Below are 20,656 nucleotides of genomic sequence, written 5' to 3' on the forward strand. Positions count from 1 at the left end.
TTAAAATAAATAAATATTTCTACATATTTAATCAAAATATGTACATAGATATTATCAGTGACGTAGATTCCTTAATCTCCTCGGTTAAAAAAGTGTTCTTAAAAGCACCAAGTCGCATTAAAATGCTAAAAGATCTCTATCCAGACTTGTGCCTTCCACCAGAACCAATATTGACAAGATGGGGTACTTGGCTGGAAGTAGCTCAGTATTACTATGAAAACTACAATAAAATCAAGAATGTCCTTTCACATCTCGAAGACGAAGCAGTAGCGATAAATACAGCCTTTATTCGAGAAACCTAATTTAAGGAACGACCTTGCATTCATTTCTGACAATTGCGTATTTCTTGCACAAGCCATTACCCAACTTGAGTCCCAAAATGTTCGACTGACAGAAAACGTGTCCAACGTTAAAAAAGTCATCGAAAATGTGGAAGGAATACCTGGGAGTAAGGGAGATCTGATCAGATCAAAACTGGTAGAAGTACTGAGCAAGAACAAAGGGTGGGAGACCATCTGCCAGATTTCTGATATTATCAGTGGAACAGAAGTCAACTCAGAACATCGTGTACCCTTTACAACCAACGAGATAACTTCTTTCAGCAAGGCACCTATAACATCTGTAGATGTTGAACGATCTTTTAGTCGTTACAAGTCCATCTTACGCCCAGATCGTCGTCACTTTACGTTCCAACATTTGAAATTTCATGTGGTTGCAAACAATTTCGAAGAGTGAAGTTTTCAAAATTGAAAATTTAATACATCTTTTTATAAATAGTAAAAATGTTCTTTGTTGTATAAATCATTATAACTTGTAAAAACAAATTATTTTGTTCCTAATAAATTATTATAAATTGTAAAAATGTTCTTTTCTTGTATAAATAATTATAACTTGCCCCCCCCCCAAAAAAAATCCATTTTCATAAAAAAAAAATGTCCATTTTACTTAAATATTCCAGAAAATATTTTAAGAAAATCACATATTTTCCACATAATTGACGAAAATAAATGCATATTTTAATTAAATATTTGGCATTTTTAAATACATAAAAATCCGTTCCTTAGTAATAAGGGTGTACTCTAAAGAATCCCATCGTTAGTTTCCTCGTTCTTCAATAATCAATCCACTGGGGAGTTTTTGCCTGATTTACTTTATAAAGAAATATTAAAAATTAAGACTCGCCAATTTATTCTTCAAAGTTTAATTATTGACTTTATGCCAGTAATTCGATTCCTCTTTGGTACCACAATTGTTCTTCGGAAGCCCAGAATTTAATTACAGAATTAGTTGCTTTCATTACCACTTCCATAGTAAAAGTTTTACCTCACAAAAAATGAGCATTGATTAGATCAAGTTGGAAACGGGAGGTGCGCTGCTCTGCACTATAAGCTGGGTGAATGAGAATTCCAAATTCTATCTAATTTGTGTTTTAAGTCAGTTTGATGGCGCTAAGTTTATGGTTTTACAATATCATGCAGATGTTTTTTTTTTTTTCTTTATTTTGAACTAAAGAGGAATGCTGTAAAAAAACAGAACCCAATTGGTGCCGATCAAGTTTTCTTGTCTTCGGGATCCTACTCAAAATGCACCACTAATTTAAAGATCTTCCACTAAATTAAAGGGAAAACGATATGACTTGCGATACATCCAATTACTTTGTGTTTTTGACAGTAAATAATTAAGTCTGCCAAGCCAGATGTCACAAAACAAGTACTTGGAAGTACCTAATGTAGGAAAAAAATGGATTTCAAATCCAAAAGCTTCAAGGACTTCTTTTATATTGTTATAGGAAAGAGGAATCTAAAGATGTTCTTGCAGTTCAATGCTAACAATTTCAATGTTTCTATCGATTTGACTCAGATAATCCATTCAGACATATCCTTTTCGTTGAATATTATCAAGTATTTAAAGGCCTCTCATTTTTTTAGGTATTTTCTTGTGGCTTTCCGAAATTATACTGGGTCAGGAGAGCCTAATGAGGCTCATATTTAGATACCACCTGCTAATCGAAATTGTAAATGAGTTCATTAATGTTAAAAAATCTTTATATTAAATAAAAAAAATATATAAAATAAAATTTTAATACAATTATACAAAATATTATTTAAATATAACATTACATGTCACTATTATTGTTATTATTATTACCAGAAACTCTAAGACGTCTTCGAAGGAAAAGTCCCATAGGCCAGGTTTCACACCTGGTTGAGACCCACTCACCACTCATGTAAGGCGGTAGTCTAGGCGCGGCAATCAGACTTGGAGGATTCTTGGCGCTTGATCGCTCTACTGTCACGCACACCTCACAATCAGTTGTCTGCAACAATATCATTAATCTTAAATTAATTTCTACAAGAATGATTTTTATTAAATTCAAATTAATAAATGTAAAAAGTTTTAACAATGTGCATTATTTGAAGCAGTTATTTTATTTGTTTAACCGACGGTAAAGAAACCAGTCTTTGTACACGGGATTTTGAGATAATTCTTCAACATTTCCTTTAACCAGTCGGTAATGAACTGAGATGGAAACTAGATTTGATGGAATCAACGAGCGTGAATTCTACCAACATATGTTACTTTTTTCACCATATTTCCTCTAAAAGCTCTATAACGGTCTGACTTCATATCTTTTTTTGAAACTTATTAAGCATGCAACAGTTATTCAAAAAAATAAATCCTTCAAAAGTAAATAAAATAGAATTCTACACTAAGAACAAATCAAAATGGTCTAAAACACTAAACTCAAAACAGAACGATAGGTCAGTCATTAAAACCACATTTTAATCTTTGTACATTATCGGCCAATGATTTTATTTCAAGCAATACCGGTGAAGAGGTGTACATTCAATGCTTGAAAGTCGCGTTACAGAAACCAGGTTAAAAACAGGGAAATTATGGAATTTAGAATATTTTAACTTAAAACCTTTAACACTGTGCTCCTCTAACAAGAGATAACCTTGGTAGAATGTGTAAGTATAAGAAATATTTTTTAAATTCAGAAGAAGGGTATATTAATCCTTAAGCCGTCACGTCGGGTCATTTTGACCCAGCTCATTCTTTCAAGTCTTCGATTTTAATATCTATAAGGGCTGGGCTCGCGAAATTTTTATTTATCTCTTTTTGACGTATTTTGATTGAGATGGCATAGGATTTTTTCCCGCCGCCTGCTGTACGGGCTCGAACCAGCAATTTTGACCCGAGGTGACGGCTTGTGTCATTCATTTCTTAGTGTTTTGACCCGAGGTGATTCCTTGAGTGACACTTTTCTCCTCCAATAAAACTGTTTCCGAAGCAAGTAATTCTTTAAGTTTATTCAATAAAAGGATTTTTGTTTATTGTTATTGCTGTTAATAATATTGTACGAGTATCAAAGTTGCCTTGCCGCCGAGGGGGATGTAGCTATTGACCGTGGAGATTGTTGTGGGAGTTTAGTGACCGAAGTCTTTCGCGGTCCACCACTGTATAAACAAAAGGCCAGATGTACCTGAGCCGGAGAAGAAAGGTTCGAGTATCAAAGTTGCCTTGCCGCCGAGGGGGATGTAGCTATTGACCGTGGAGATTGTTCTGGGAGTTTAGTGACCGAAGTCTTTCGCGGTCCACCACTGTATAAACAAAAGGCCAGATGTACCTGAGCCGGAGAAGAAAGGTTCGAGTATCAAAGTTGCCTTGCCGCCGAGGGGGATGTAGCTATTGACCGTGGAGATTGTTCTGGGAGTTGAGTGACCGAAGTCTATCGCGGTCCACCACTGTGTAAAAGCTAAGGGAGCGACCCCAGTGGGAGTGGGGGTAGTATTTAATGCGTGTATAACATATAAAAATAGTGCTCAACGAAAAATATAAATTTCAAAATGGGCCGACGCACCTGCTTCAAAAGTTTGGGGCATCAATTATTGCGAAACATCATTATCAGAAGGTCGTTGAGCACCGTGATCTCACGGGATTTGAAGGTGAGGATCAATATTTATCCGCAAGAAGAAAGCGCAACAATTCTTCCGATTACAACAAATGGAGAAGACATTCCTAACCCTAAAAAACGAAGAAGATGCCACATATGCCCTAGTACAAGGGACAATAAATATCCTACTTTTTGCAGTAACTGTAAAAATTACATATGTAAGATACACTCAGTAACTATTTGCACTAACTGTAGAAATAATTGTAATTAATTAACTGTTTTAATTTTAATTGTAAACTGTTAATATTTTCTCTGTTTTTCATTACATGCTAAGCAGCACCTCATTTAGAAATTACATCTTTATGTTATTGATTTTATTTAAAATTTGTATTTCTGTTTTATTAAAGTATTAATAAATGTTTTGTCTTTGATTTCTATTCCCTATAACATGATATTAGTTAGTTTTTCCTTTTTATTTAATAGTTTTTAATGCTGGGTCAATGACCCGAGGTAACGGCTTATGGCACTTCACATAAGGTGACGGCTTGACGGCTTCACAAGGGTTAAGACGGACTTGACGTCAAAAAGGCATTTTACAACCACGATTACTAGTTAGACTGCAACTTGTCACAACGTGAGTAAAAGTTATGGAAACAAGACTTACTCCAGCAATAGGAACAGCCTTCCGACGATCATGATTTAGTCAAGTTACGTTGTTTCGGAAGTAAAATTCAATTAATTCTGATCTTTAGTATGTTTAGGTTTTAATATATTTCTGTTGATATTGTAATATTCTAGCCCCTGAAATGGATAATCACACTGACTTTTAGAGACTCCAAAATTGTAATAATAGAAAAATGGTCGTAAATTTAAATCGTACAAACTTTTGTAATACCGTTCCAATTGTGGGGAAAAGCTTGGTTCAATTAGATGCCTGATTTAGTGCTGCTAACTAAACACATCTTGCGTTGCACTGTCCTTACACACATCTAGACTTCCAGCTGAAGAGACTTCTTGCAGCTACCGATGTAATACTTATTACCTGGACAACTCGTTGACACAATAATTAGACTCAAAGGCTTTAAACTCCATCACAACATAATTGGGCTGATCTATCAGCTGTAACCAGTTTAACGCAGAAGACCTAAAGACGATTCGTAACACGGCTATAATAGATTGGAGTCATCTAGTCTCTTCTGAGCTCACCATAGGACTGTTTCCGGAGTGAACATTGTACATTCTTCTTTATAAACCTCCCTCGAAATTACAGGTAGAATCGGCGCTATATTCAAGTTTCTGAACGAAATAATAAATTGCAGGAAGTTCATGAAAAGTCGTAGAGTTTTTGTTCCAATGGTATTTATATAAAAAATAGTATCTATTAGATTTTCTAGTGATGGCTGACGAATAGGAGCGAATGTATTCGTACACAGAAATATCTGACAGCTTAAATGGATGCAAAAGTTGAGGACAGGTATTGTAATATTTCCCATAATTCATATTCTTAAGTATTGATGTATCTAGAAAACCGAATGGTAACGGGGTATCCTAGAATTGTTAACAAAGTTTCAATTGCGTACAAAATAATTTTTCAATTAAAAATCATGTAAAAGTTTTCATCGATCGTTATTATAACTTCGTTCCAATATTTTTTTGATTTATTGACAATTTTAGGTTTATATATCATTTTTGACATAAATACAGGGTGACCAAAGTTATATGCTCCACCCACTTTTTTTTTTAACGGCGGGAAATTTCGAAAAAATAAAAAACACGTATTTAATCATTTTTAGTCTAGTTTATTTTCAGTGATTGACCAATTTTTTTAAACTCCTGTATCTCGAGATACAGCATCCAACTTTTGTTTTTCAAACGGAACGTTACATTTTTTGTTGCATATTTTTATAGTATTTGTGCTCCTAAAAAAACAAAAAAAATTTTTTGAAATCGGTTAGGTTTTTCAAAAGTTATGGTATTTTAAAATATGGAAAACAAATTTCAGTTTACTGTCAAAATTACGTTATTTTTTTTAAAGAATCTTTTCAAACTGGGCACAACAACCAACGGATAGGCAAGCCAAAACTCTGGACTCCCACGCTTTGCTTGTAGCAGCACTTATGGTGGCGAAGTCAGGATCTAGGCAGGCTAGAGTTATTCGACGTTTCAGATCATCGACTGAAGCCACGGAATTAAGGATACTGTACACTTTATTTTTTAGGTATCCCCACAAAAAGTAGTCCATTTGGGTTAAGTCCGGAGATCGAGGTGACCATTGGATGGGACAATGAGTCCTTAAGCACTTTTCATGGAAATTTCTGTCCAGGTAACCTCGAACCACTCTCGCATTATGTGCCGGGCAACCATTTTGTTGAAAATACATATCTAGCCGACGTTGTAGAAGAACATCTTCAAGCAGAACTGGCAAAATGTCTCTTCAAAAAAAGTTAGATACCTTGCACCCGTTAAGTTCTCTCTGTAGAAGTATGGGCCAATAAGTTGATTTCCTAAAACTCCACACCAAACGTTTGTAGAAAAAAACAACCTGAACGTCGAATAACTCTAGCCTGCCTAGATCTTGACTTCGCTACCATAAGTGCTGCTACAAGCAAAGCGTGTGAGTCCAGAATTTTGGCTTGCCTATCCGTTGGTTGTGCCCAGTTTGAACAGATTCTTTAAAAAAAATAACGTAATTTTGACAGTAAACTGAAATTTGTTTTCCATATTTTGAATTACCATAACTTTTGAAAAACCTAACCGATTTCAATTTTTTTTTTTATTTTTTTTTTTTTTTTAGGAGCTCAAATACTATAAAAATATGCAACAAAAAATATAACGTTCCATTTGAAAAACAAAAGTTGGATGCTGTATCTCGAGATACAGGGGTTTCAAAAAATGGGTCAATCACTGAAAATAAACTAGACCAATAATAATTAAATACGTGTTTTTTATTTTTTCGAAATTTCCCGCCGTTAAAAAAAAAAAGTGGGTGGAGCATATAACTCTGGTCACCCTGTATATTTAAAATAATTTTATTTTTATTTTTTCTGTATTAACCAAAAGGATCACTTTAAAGAAGAAAAATGATTATGAAAGTAGGCAAAGAAGAAAAGGGAACAGAAAACTCGTTAAGACTCTCGGAAAACCTAATTTCCTGTTATCAAGTTTACAGTATCAACGTCCAACGAAACTCTGACAAAACTCCATAACAGCAAGACTGATAACTAGACATCACATTACACCCCTAGAGAAATTAACTCCCATCTACATCAGTTGAATGATTACTGTTCTTAGGCGTATTCCTCACTGACAACACCCACATTGATTACCATTAATCATTAAAAATTATTATAATTACTTAGCAAGTAAACTATTTGCTAATTACACAAAAAATAATATTTAGAACAAAATGAATATTCTTCTTTTGTAGAAGTGAGGATTTTACTTAAATGATATTTATTTTATTATTTTTTTGTACGTTGCCAACCTGGAGTAGAATGTACTTAATACTTCTAGTTTTTTTAAATATTGAACAAACTCGCTTCCTCTTTGTCTTAAGAGGACATCTAAAAGAACAGGTCACAGAAAGAAAGCATAGATAGAGCATGAAACCAATACATGTAACAGACCTATCTGTATTAAAACTGTCCGGTAGAAGAGTTGTATAAGGGTTGATCGTCAAAAAGCGTAACATTGAAAAACACCCAACTTTGACAATTTGTTTCTCTTTTTCTATAAAAGATAAAATTCCCAAATTTTCTTTAAAAACCCTCCTTCATAACTGCAATTTTTTGCAATCCACATCTGATAGATTTCAGGGGAAAATAATTGAAAAGCGGCATTTTCGGAAAATGTTGTTGTTTTTCTTGGTTTTTTTTTTTTTTTGGTTACTTTTTCTGTAAACAACGTAGCGCCTTTATTGTTGTTTACAGAAAAAGTAACAAAAAAAAAAAAAAAAAAAAAAAAAAAAACCAAGAAAAACAACAACATTTTCCGAAAATGCCGCTTTTCAATTATTTTCCCCTGAAATCTATCAGATGTGGATTGCAAAAAATTGCAGTTATGAAGGAGGGTTTTTAAAGAAAATTTGGGAATTTTATCTTTTATAGAAAAAGAAAAAAAAAATGGGCAAAGTTTTGAGAGTAATTCATAAGCTAAAATCTCAGCCTCTCAATTAGCAGGAATCCAAACCTCAAAATTTCTGCTGGAATCGAGAATCACAGAGAGTAAGCCGTTCGACTTGGAGAGAACAATAATATGCCACTGATCTTCTCTGATCTGATTGTTCTCTTTCCCTTGTCATAAGGAGTTTCTTAAGGTCCAAGTGATACGAGTTTCAAGCATGCATTTGGGTAAAAGAAAAGAAACCCTGATAAGAAAAAACAAAGTAGGAAGTCCAAGGCAGTTCCTTGCAGTGCCCCTGTAATTTACGAGCAAACAAACACACCGTTGGACGCGTTGCAGTTTTGGCAATGTACAAAACGCTTTTTGGCGGTTAATCGATACTTTCCTTTTCAAAATGGTGAGAAAAACTACAAGTATGCTTCAAAATTTCTAAAAATAGATTTGATGAAAATGAGAATAAGGAGATACAGGAACATAATACTCATACCTCTTCAAATTCAAGTGGTTTACTTCAAAAACATATTTAGTAAGCACTGGTTTGAGCGAGAAGCACATACGAAGAGAATAATAGCTGAACAAGAAGTTGAAGGATTAAGGGTGTAATTATAATAGAACTGAACAAGTACTTACTACTTATGAAAGACTTATTTATGCTTTGGTGCTTAGTATTACTCAATATTGCTAAATGAAATTTTTAGCCACCAGGCTTTCCTTTTACCAATTCAAAAAGCAGAAAAAAAATGTGCTTTTTTTAGGGAAATTAGTAACTTCCATTATCTTCTTTGTTGCTGAAAAGTGAAAGAGAACCATTTGCAAGTAGCTAATAGTATCAAAAATATTAAAAAACTAAGTTGGAATGGACTGTAAGAGATTGAGATTGAACTAAGTCTGCTATGAGTAGGTATCCACCACTGGCAGAGTGGACTAGATAAACTTGGCCAGACAGAAAGAATGTAATGTACAAGTTTTCCATACAAATCTAGGAAATAAGAACAATATCTCGTCTTGAATACAATTATCGCATTAAGTTCCATGTCTAAACATTGCAAGTGGCACGTGTTTATAAATTTTTTGTTCCATAACCTTTTAAAAAGAAAAAGAATTTAATTCGAGATATTTGTGTGCAGCGGGGATAAATTATTCGTGCTTTTATAACAAGAAAAGCATTCCAAATCAAAAATTAAAGATGGTTTACATTATTAAAAATAAGAATCCTGAGGCCGACAGTACACTGAAAGCGCCAATGATCTCAATGTTAAAATAATAATAAAAAGAATAAGAAAAATTAACGAACTTTTCTTTTTTAATTTTTCAAGAAGAAAAAAAAAATCATTAAAAGAGTTTAAAAGAAATGAAAGACTACACCCTCCATTTAGCTTGCTAGACAACCAGCAGTCTATTTATTTTTGTGTTTGTTCAGAGAAATCTCTTAAAAGAGGAAAAAAAATGAAGTAAAGTTAGAAGAGAGAAAAAATTATTTCTTCCTTATTTATGCGTTAAAAAATCAGCGCCCATAAAAGTTATAAAGGAAAAGAAATAAGAATTCTGAATAAAGAAATATAAAAAAAAAGTTTACAAACTGTAATATCAGTTCTCTTAGATCGATAATAAATTTTTAAAGAAAAAAAAACGTAAGGAATATTAGAGCAGAAAACCATATTACGATTTATCGATATCGAAGTTTACAACTCTGGAAAAAGAATAATAATCTTGTTGATATAATCGTGTTGGCAAACAAATAACCATTCCGATGTTCTATTTTTATTTCATGTGATGGTGAATTGCTTTTGTTATAAACCCAGGAAATAATTTTTTTGTCCGTAATATGCTTCAAATTAGATATTTTATGTTTGTACAAATAATAACTGAAAGGCCATATTAATATCATTACTACGATTTTCTAAATTTGATTATAAGGTTAAATTTGAAAGATTCAGTGATGGTATCAAATTTTAAATTATGTTTTATTTAAATTTTTAAATGTTTGAATATTTAATTATTTTCGAGAGTGGTGCCCACGTCTAGTTTTTTTTTTCTGATCAATTTCCCTCTTTTTATATTAATATCTTTTTTATGTATTACATTTTACACACTACATTTTGCATTTTACATTTCTTATTTCCTTATTTTCATGTTCAACCTTCTTTTGTATTTCCAACTTTTTGCAATTTATCCTTCTGCAAATTAGGGCTAGTTCTACACGTATGTATATTTTTTAGATTCTTTTAGAGAAGAGTTAATTTTTGTACATATTTTTGAGAGGACGGAGCAAATATAAATAAAGCAAATCTTTACAGTCGGGGAGAAAATAATATTTAAAATAAATACGAGGGTCGTTTGAAAAGTCCGTACAAAGTCAGAGAGATAGCTCTACTGGCGCGTATCGAGGTTATGTTTAGTTAGTAGCATCTCTTGGAAGAACACACACCAAGTTTCAGCCAGATCGGTCTATTTCTTTGTGTTTGGCATTCGTTTGAATCGAGGAAGTCGAGTGATTTTCAAACAATGGACGAAAAAGAATTTCGTGTGTTGATTAAACACTACTTTATGAAAGGCAAAACGCCTCAGGAGACTAAAGAGAAGCTTGATAAACATTATGGTGACTCTGCACCTTCGATTAGAACAGTTTATAAGTGGTTTCAAAATTTTCGGAGTGTCCATATGGGCACAAGTGACGCTGAACGTTCAGGACGCCCTGTTCAGGTTACTACTCCAGAAATCATTGATAAAATCCATGATATGGTGATGGACGACAGAAGAGTGAAGGTGCGTGAGATTGCTAGTGCTGTGGGCATCTCGAATGAACGGGTACATAATATTTTGCATCAACATTTGGACATGACAAAGCTATCCGCAAGATGGGTGCCGCGATTGCTCACGCTTGACCAAAAACGAAATCGTGCGAAGTGTTGCAAGGACGGTTTGCAGCTGTTCCAGAAGAATCCGCAGGACTTTAAGCGTCGTTTCGTCACTGTGGATGAAACATGGATACATCACTACACTCCTGAGACCAAAGAACAATCTAAACAATGGGTTACCAAGGGGGAATCTGCGCCAAAATAGGCGAAGACCGTTCCTTCGGCCGGAAAGATTATGGCGACTGTCTTTTGGGATTCGCAAGGAATAATCCTCATCGACTATCTGGAAAAGGGTAAAACTATTACAGGTGCATATTATTCATCGTTATTGGACCATTTGAAAACCGAGTTGCAAGAAAAACGCCCACGATTGGCCCACAAAAAAGTCCTTTTCCATCACGACAACGCACCAGCTCACACCTCAGCAGTTGTGGTCGCAAAATTAATGGAAATAGGGTTCCAACTCGTTTCACATCCCCCCTATTCTCCAGACTTGGCTCCCTCGGACTACTATTTGTTCCCCAATATGAAGAAATGGCTGGCGGAAAAAAGATTTTATTCAAACGAGGAGGTGATTGCAGAAACGAATGGCTATTTTTCAGACTTGGACAAATCCTATTATTCGGAAGGGATCAACAAACTAGAGCAGCGTTGGACGAAGTGTATAAGCCTAAAAGGAGACTATGTTGAAAAATAAAAAAGGTTTACCCCAAAAAATTAAGTAGTTTTTATTTTTGCACGGACTTTTCAAACGACCCTCGTAAATAAATAAATAGAAAATAAAAATAAATAAATATTCAGATACAGATAATACCAGTCGTAGATCAGGTTGAAAGTGTTTTTGGGTGATGTTAGTGTTGTGCATTTTTGATAGTTAATAATTTGAAGAAACTAAATTTCTAAATACAAAGAATCAAATCAATAATTATAAAATCTTTAATCAACAAACGTATGTAATGGAGAATTGTGATGCTTGACAAAACCAACGGCAATCCAGTCAGCGAAACCCCGCAATTAACGGTTTGAAATCGGACTCTTGGGTCTGTCGGCGAAATAATATTTGCAAAAGATGGTCCATTGCCTCTCACTTAAGGAAAGGAAGTAATGCAATCGTAAAAAAATGTTCGATGTTTAGCTTTTACCATAAATATCCACTTAGAGGAAGCCAGAGTCCACAATTTTTGGTTTCAACAGGTGTGTGTGTGAAAGTTGCCTGATGACTCCATACACCCAGCAGTAGTTGTTGACTTCTTCAGAACCACTATCTTTCCAATATGATAAAACTTGAACAATACTTTACTTGGTACAGAACGCTAAGATTAAAGATAATATAATTCTGGTGATTGGTGATTGACACCTTTTACGCATCAACTGCAGTGGTCATTATAGCCTGTGCGATCAAGATGGCACTGAATATTTCACGAGCAACCAACACGGCTTCTGACCTTTTTTATTTAAAAACAAGAACAAAAACAATAAAAATAAAAAAGAAGAAGAATGAAATGAGTGTGTAACGACTTAAAAATTAAGTTTAAACAATTTAGAAAAGTCTCATGAGTAGCCACATTTGCTAATTCCAGTCTAATAAATACTTCAAGTTGGGCTGCGAAATCGTGCCGACAGAGAGAGTTAGGACCGCGTTAATTTTTCTTTCATACTCATGTTCATGTTTCAGTAACAAAACAGAGTAGAATAAACCATGTCCAACCTGTTTTATACAAATGTTTCTCTACGTAATACGTAGCCTAACCGATGTAGTGTTGATACAGCAGTTTATACGTTTTTGTTTTGCTCTCTCAACCGTGAAAAAATAAAATAAATAAAAAAGGATGATTTAACCGTTTGGGAAGAGCAGTGTTTATTTAAACAGTTTTCATATAAACCGGACATAGCATTAAAACCCTAGTAGAGAGCGCAAGCAGACTCTGCGTCCGCTAAAAAAATGTTTTCTTTAATTTCCAGGTGTGCGCACAATACAACCGGAATTCGGTGCAGAGCTCTTTTCCTTCTACCACAGCCACCACTTTATTGCGCTGATCAAGTCATATCGTACAAAACTATTTTGCGGATGTTAGAGTTAGCTGTTAGGGCTGTCGTTAGGGTATTTCATTAAAATTTGGTATTATTCCATTTTGTTTTGAACTAGAACAAGTTACACTTGGAAATATGTTTAAAGAAAGAATGGCACATGGTCTAATTGAAAAAGATTATGATAACAATAATTGACGACGTTAAAGATAAGCTACTGATAATGATTTTTAGGTAGGTAGTGTTAGTGATCAGAAAATTTCAGCAGAAGATGAATATCAGCTAGTACAAATATTTTTTTTTTTTATAAAATCTTGTCTTATTTCCCAAGTTATAAGAGTTACGTAAAATATTAAATTAAAGTAATGGCTGTTAAGAGTCGTTTACTAAGTGCTAAAGGTGTGAAAGCGGCTGAAATTCATCGTGAGATCAAAGAGCAGTTTATGGAGAAAACATTAAGAGCAGTTGAATGGTACGGGAAATGGGTTAGAGCTTTTTAAAGATGGCCGCCCGAATGTTCATGATGTGGAACGATTGGGTGACTTTCAGTCATTACTGAAGATTTGGTGCAGAAAGTTGAAGACAAAATGAAAGAGAGTGACTACCACCTGTTTCTGCATTTGAAGATGCATCTGGGTGGTCAGCGCCACCACGACGAGGTAGAGGGACAAAACGATCGTGTGGCAGTGGTTGTCAAATCAGGCGGCCGACTTCTATGAGGATGGAATTCATAAGCTGTTTGTACGATACGAAAGTGTCTTAATATTAGATAAGCAGATTAAGGTTTTCACGTAAAAATAGAATTGTTATGAAAAGGATACTTGATTTTCTTCTATTTCAATACGGTACTGACTTAAAAAACACGCCTCGTATTTACTCCATATCTTCTTAACAAGTCGTGCTAGACGATTAAATTTACGTTTGTAAGAAGGTAGTTTATCGTGTGTTTTGCCATATCGATCGTATCCGTCTTCAATAAATAATGAGAATTCGTAAGTCACTAGTAACGAATGAGAACTGGTCAAGAAGAGCACGAGGCCTTTTATCAGTAGCAGAATTCCGTACACTGCAGTATGGCAGAGGTAAAGTTTTCTACTGCACTGTCAATCTCTTCAGGAGTCTTGAGAGGTATTTTAAAATCTATTGAACTGACAAGTAAGTAGCGAAAGTTGTTGGAGTCAACAATTTCGTCCAGTAGTCTAATGGGATTTTGTTGAAGTACACGCTGAGAGTCATGGTAAGTGATACGGGACAGTGATCAAAATAGAGTTTATCTAATGTTTAATATCCGGAAGTGGAATGGTGAGAGGAGATACAAATATCTGGAAGTTAGAAGAGCGAAATTAGCCAATGAGTTAGTCGGTGTGGAGATGAAAACGAGTATTTAGACTGGACTTTAGATGCGTAGCAATATAATCACCTTCTAAACCGAAGCGAGGATCGAGGGATAGGTAGAATCGAAGGAAATCATTGGTAGATAAGTTATTATTAAGAAGTAAACTAATGCAATGATTGTCAATTGGAAGGGTACAATTTTTTTTGTTTCTTTATTGGAGAGAGATGATTGTTGCTAGAAGAGAATTGATATGATTAGTTGGAATGGAATCGATTATGCTGAAGGCAGTGTTTTATTAGCTTTGCAGGGCTCACAAGGGCAGTGTCTTCAGGGAATCAGTTCTGTGGATAGTTGAATCAGTTTGTTCAAAACAAAACAAAATATTCTGGCAGAATGAGTCTCAGTGGTGAGGGCGATGTCTGTTCACTTGTGAATGAAATTGCACTTCCTTCACTAAATTGAGTATATTGCTTCCATTTAATTAATAGAAATCAAAAATAATTTCTTTTTTGAAAGTTGGGTAATTAAGAAGAAAAATGTTTAAAGTTTTTATAAAAGAAATTAAAGAAATAGGTTAAAAATTAATTTATCAAAAAAAAGTTAAACGACACATTTAGTCGGACAGCGCCACCAATGAAGTAAAGAATATTTTCAGATAATTTCACTTTATACACCAATATTTTCTATATTTTATTTTAATTGAATGTTACAAAAAATATTATATTTCCCGAGAGCTATTAATATTGGATGTAAATAAATATCATTGCTTTGACTTCTCACATTACGTCATTAAAAAAAAGATATACAGGGTGTTCATATTAAGACGGCTCAAATGCATTTCATGCTTAAATGGTTAATCAGAGCAAAAAGTGGTAGAGGAAAAAATTGTTGCCCGTCACCTCTAGTTTCAGAATATGTGACTTGATTTTAGATTCCTGCCCGCATACGCGGCTGAGGGTTTGCAGATACGGAGAGCAGTTGATAACCACCAGGCTAACCTGGCTTGCGAGCCAGAGGAGGCACCTTTGAAGGCACAGTACATGCTTCAAAAGTTGAGTAAAGTGCATTATTTGATAAATTAAGGAATAAGTTTGATCCTTTACATGAATGATATTGATCACTTAAATATGTGGCAGGAGGTTTCCAATTTTTTTGGTACTTAAACGCAACTCTCCCAAAATTACCAAATAATTATTAAACCTACTTGTTTGTAACAGATGTAAAATTACTTATTTTCCAATATTAAGAAAAATACTAGCTTTACTGCCTTGGCAATAGTTTTAGTAGAAAGGGGGTGAAAAAATACATAAAAATGACCTATCGCGTGCTCTTCTTTCTCTTTGATAACAAGTTAAAAAATTGAAATATGATTAATAAATACCAGATTTTGAAATGGCCTAGCACCTTTAATTTTGAAGTTATCGAATTGCAGTTTCTGGTTTCTTTCCTAACTTTTTATACTCTTTAAAACGGTGTATATGAAAATGGGGGTCAACTGCAAACCCTCGCTTTTGGTCGCGCGTGAGCTGCGTATACGGGCAGGAAACTAAAATCAAGTCACATATTCTGGAACTAGAAATGACAGGCAACAAATTTTTTCTCTACCATTTTCTCCTCAGATTAACCGTTTAAGCATGAAATGCATTTGAGCCGTCTTAAAATGAACACCCTGTATACAGGGTGTATACGGAGGAGTGGTCGAAACTTCGGGAGGTGATTCTGCAGCTCAAACGCAACAAAAAATATTCTCTTCACTTTGGCCCGATTCTCAATAGTGTCCAAGATATTTGCATTTTTAACTTTTCCAACCATACTCGCGTTTTTCACCATAAAAACGGCCGTAAATTTTCTATCCTTTATCCTACAATAAATCTGCTTATTCCAAACGAAAGAGCATTAAATTTCCTATAAATATGCTTGGTACAGAGCCTCAAAACGATTCTTATAACAATTAAATTTTTACTTGAAAGTCTAAAAATTTCGTTCTCGATGATTTTTGTTAAAATTTTCAACTGCATTTTCTCAATGGTTAATGAATCAAGGAGTCACATAATTTCAGAAAAAGTTGCGCATTTATTGAGCTTCAAGATCATATGGATTTTTTTGGTTTTTAATAAAACCCTACCCCGAACAGAGGGGTGTAATTGCAGAAAACTGGGATTTTGCGAACTGACTTTTCATTACTAATTTACTTAAATGTCAATTTTTGGAGAAGGAACAAAAAGAAAAGTAACCATTTTAGTTTTTAACAATTATTATTTAATAAAACGGAAGTAAAAAATAAAGTAGCAATAAAACGCAGTAGTTGACTGCAATTGTTGGTGCAACTTATTCGAATGACATAATGGAGGTTTTTTTGATCAAAGTTAATTAATAATAATTCAAAAATAAAATGGTTATTTTCTTTTTGTTCGTTCTCCAAAAATTGATTAGTTTTGAATTATTATTAATTAACTTTGATGAAAAAAATCCTCCATTTTGTCGTTAAAATATGTTGCACAAACAATTGTAGTCAAGAAACTAAAACTTTGCCACAATTCTTTCCCACTTCCTCGTTTGAATAGTTCGAACGATTTTTGTAGCAATTTTAACTAGGCACCTGCCTATTGTACTTTTTCGCTTCTGTGTTTTATTGCTACTTTATTTTTTACTTCCGTTTTATAAAATAATAATTGTTCTAAACTAAAATGGTTACTAAAATGGTAAAAATTGATATTTGAGTAAATTAGTAATGAAAAGTCAGTTCGCAAAATCCCAGTTTTCTGCATTTACACCCCTCTGTTCGGGGTAGGGTTTTATTAAAAACCAAAAAAATCCATATGATCTTGAAGCTCAATAAATGCGCAACTTTTTCTGAAATTATGTGATTCCTTGATTCATTAACCATTGAAAAAATGCAGTTGAAAATTTTAACAAAAATCATCGAGAACGAAATTTTTAGCCATTCAAGTAAACATTTCATTGTTATAAGAATCGTTTTGAGGCTCTGTACCAAGCAAATTTATAGGAAATTTAATGCTCTTTCGTTTGGAATAAGCAGATTTATTGTAGGATAAAGGATAGAAAAGTTACGGCCGCTTTTATGGTGAAAAACGCGAGTGTGGTCGGAAAAGTTAAAAATGCAAATATCTTGGACACTGTTGAGAATCGGGCCAAAGTGAAGAGAATATTTTTTGTTGCATTTGAGCTGTAGAATCACCTCCCCAAGTTTCGACCACTCCTCCTTATACACCCTGTATACATAAATGGCGTATCATCTACATAACTTTTGACTGAAAGTCTATTTTCACGAACCTTTGCCGGGGTAGTTCATTAGAAATAATTATAGCGTTATGACGGTAATAAAATCTTATCCAAGTCCTGATTAAACGTATTGCTATAATTTGTAAAGTAATAAAATATTTACAATTAGCAATAACTAACATCGCGCAAACTATATCATAAACTGTATACTATTAACCCTTTTATAATTCCCCACTACGAGCCAAACTCAGTGAGATTAATTACATGTTCATTAACCTCATTCACCCATGAGCATGTGGATTAGTGATTACAAAGGAAGCACGTAATTGTGTACTTATACTTTTATTAAGTCCTTGGACAAAACACAATTATCCTTTTAACGCCATGGATTAATTTTTATTGTTACAGTGAATTGCTGCTACAAATAGGGCATGTTCGAAAAGTGGTCTAACATCTTCAAAGCAAACATAGGAGAGAACCTTGAATTCAAAATTACTGTCTGTTTTACAGAAATCTCAATTATTTTAATACTGGTGATACTTAATCAAGTATCTACTAAAAATATGGCTCAAAGTACCAGCTAATTAGATTTGAACATCAAAGTCCTTTATTTATGTTCAAAATGCAAAATAATTATAAAAAACAAAATTAAATACCTCTCATTTTGCTTGTAAAAAGGGTACACATATGCCATTGAATGAATTATCTTCGTTTACAAAAATAAATTTGGGATATTATGGTAAATACGTACAGTTTGGGTGAAGCATTGGACAAAAAATGTTGAATACATTTGCATTTCATTTGCAGCAAAATAAGCTCAATACATTCCTCGTCCGCTGGATTTTCAGCCATCGGAAATGAAAACTGAAGCAAGAAATACTAAAACAGACGGCTGGCGCTTGCAGTAACTTTCTTGAAGTAAAGAAAGTTTGAGGAATTTTGAGTATAAACAGCATTCTCCCTCTGCGATTCTAGCTGCAGTTTATGGCGAGCCTAAAGCATCTAACTCGTTTTTTTTTTTTATTTTGCATGATTATTAACATTACAATTGACCATAAACTGTGAAATTTTAACTGACCTAAAAATAGATAAAAACATATAAGGCATAGTTGGGTGGTTCAACGCCATTACACCGGAAAACACAATTGTCGTTTAATGAACTCTACAGATTAGTCCAAAAGCTACTTTTTGCACAGATATTATAAATACTTTAATATTTTATAGATAAACAGATGCATGAGCAAATGTTTCAGGTAAATGAGTTGGGCATTTAACTGTGCTTATTAAATGGTAAATGAAAAAAAGTAAGAAAATGAATGATAGAAAAATACAATTTAGTAATTGTTGGGAGCGAATCCTTACTTGCATGCTATGAGATCTATTGCGCACTTTACGAGTATTCGAAAGAAAGTATCTTGGAAGTTATGCTGCAAGTGTCCCGGCTGAAATGTATGAAAGGTTATACTTTTAAATTCATGTCACTACAGACTGATCAGCTGCAGTCTGTGAGATGGTGCAGGCTTTTTTTAGCCAAGGAGGCTAATACTTCTACCAACTTTGATGCAGTTAAAGAGGCAATTGTGGGGGCTCTGCTGGCCAAATTTAAATTTTCAGCTAGTATTCCTTCTGGCTATGTGGGAATTCCGATAAGGCAGAACTATCAGAGAATTGAGATGGTTATTCTAAGAATCTGTCCAGATTCGTCTGATTGGCTGCTTTCCGTCTAGCCAGCTTTCCCTTATCAGAATCACTAATTAGCGATGATACAATGGTCTACACCTGATGGATCTGTCCACTGCGGTCTACCAAAGCAATCTCTTCTTTACGGAGATAAAGCGGTGGCCATTACCTGATTTACCAAAGGGATGGATGGATGGTGAAGGGATGATTCTTGGCATTGATATTTAGCGATCTGCTGCTTTTATCAAGGAAGGAAGTACCTAGTACTCTCAAGGAAGTCACGAGCCAAAAATAGCCACAGATGATGATCTAAGTGAATGACAAAGAGAAGAATTGTTCTATTTAAATTAAGAAACCACTGTACAAATATGATGTTTGCCAAAAAAATTTAAGTAAAAATGAATCAATGCTAAAGTTTACTACGCTTAAAATTTGATTTTCCGAGTTTCCCCTCGTAATTTCGGTTAACATCAATGTGCATCTCTTCTAGGGGCGTCCAGGACATAACAGGATCTTATTTTCTATTTTTTTTTTCTTTTCTTTATCAAATTCTGTGCATCTAATCCAGAAATAATTACTTATTTCATTGCATTTTTTCTTTTTTTTTTTGTAATTGATTTGAAAAAGATGGACTATCACCACCCATATTTTGACCCATGTCAAAATGTCAACGCGTATACGAAAACCTGAACTGCAAGATGAAGAGGCGCCATTAGTGAAGATGCAGATCCCGGGGCTACCAATCCGTCTAGATTGAAGGAATTACTTATATCGATTATAACCCCAAATGTACCAATTTAAATAAAATTTTGTTTTATCTAAACGTTTTTCCATTACTATTTTAGGAAATAAAACTAGTGTTGGTTCTTGAAATGTAACCAGAGATGTTTTCAGACCAAATATTCTATTTATATTTAAATTTAGATTTGCAGGTCAGCTGTGGCTAGTGACACGGAAAGTATAGATAAATTTCGCTCTTGAAATCTGTGTTATTTTCAAAGGTAAAAGTGTACAGTTTAGTGTGTGGAGATTCTCCTCTCATATAGCTTAACTTTCAGTGCATGTTAAAACTCTAAGTTGTGATGTAGGAACCAAAATATTTTATTTAGTCCTACAAATATAAACTGAACTTTTAAGGTTAGTTGGTAAGTTATTTGAACATTTTGTTTTATATATATATATATTTCATTAAATTTAATTTAATAAAGTGTCCATATGGAGTGTAACCACGCAACAACCAGCTGTGATCAAGAAGGCAAGAGCATCACTAATACGGTTATAAATAAATGTTCTAAGAGAACAAATACATCTTCCAATACTCAACAAAAAAATAAAAAAAATAAAGGAAAATCCCGAAAGACCTCCTCTACTGAGGACGACGAGATCTTCGAAGATAATACAAGTATCCACCAATCATTAGAATCTCTCCGAGAAAATCCTCCGTCAGCAAATGAGATTGATCATTCCCCCGTAAAAATTAGCAATTGTGAA

General features: G+C 34.0%; 1 protein-coding gene across 3 annotated transcripts in view; it reads right to left on the reverse strand.

The window, feature by feature from the left end:
* Window positions 1-20,656, reverse strand: part of LOC141458594 (protein APCDD1-like) — a 1,087,769-nt gene that overhangs the window by 22,090 nt on the left and 1,045,023 nt on the right. For all 3 annotated transcript variants that reach the window (XM_074136827.1, XM_074136842.1, XM_074136835.1), the window contains exon 6: window positions 2,149-2,317. In XM_074136827.1, the coding sequence (XP_073992928.1) occupies window positions 2,149-2,317 (169 nt within the window). The remainder of the gene's footprint in view (window positions 1-2,148; window positions 2,318-20,656) is intronic.

This window comes from Rhodnius prolixus, unplaced genomic scaffold, assembly GCF_049639745.1.
Source record: "Rhodnius prolixus isolate KJV_2025 unplaced genomic scaffold, Rpr scaffold_1, whole genome shotgun sequence".
NCBI classification, from domain to species: domain Eukaryota; kingdom Metazoa; phylum Arthropoda; class Insecta; order Hemiptera; family Reduviidae; genus Rhodnius; species Rhodnius prolixus.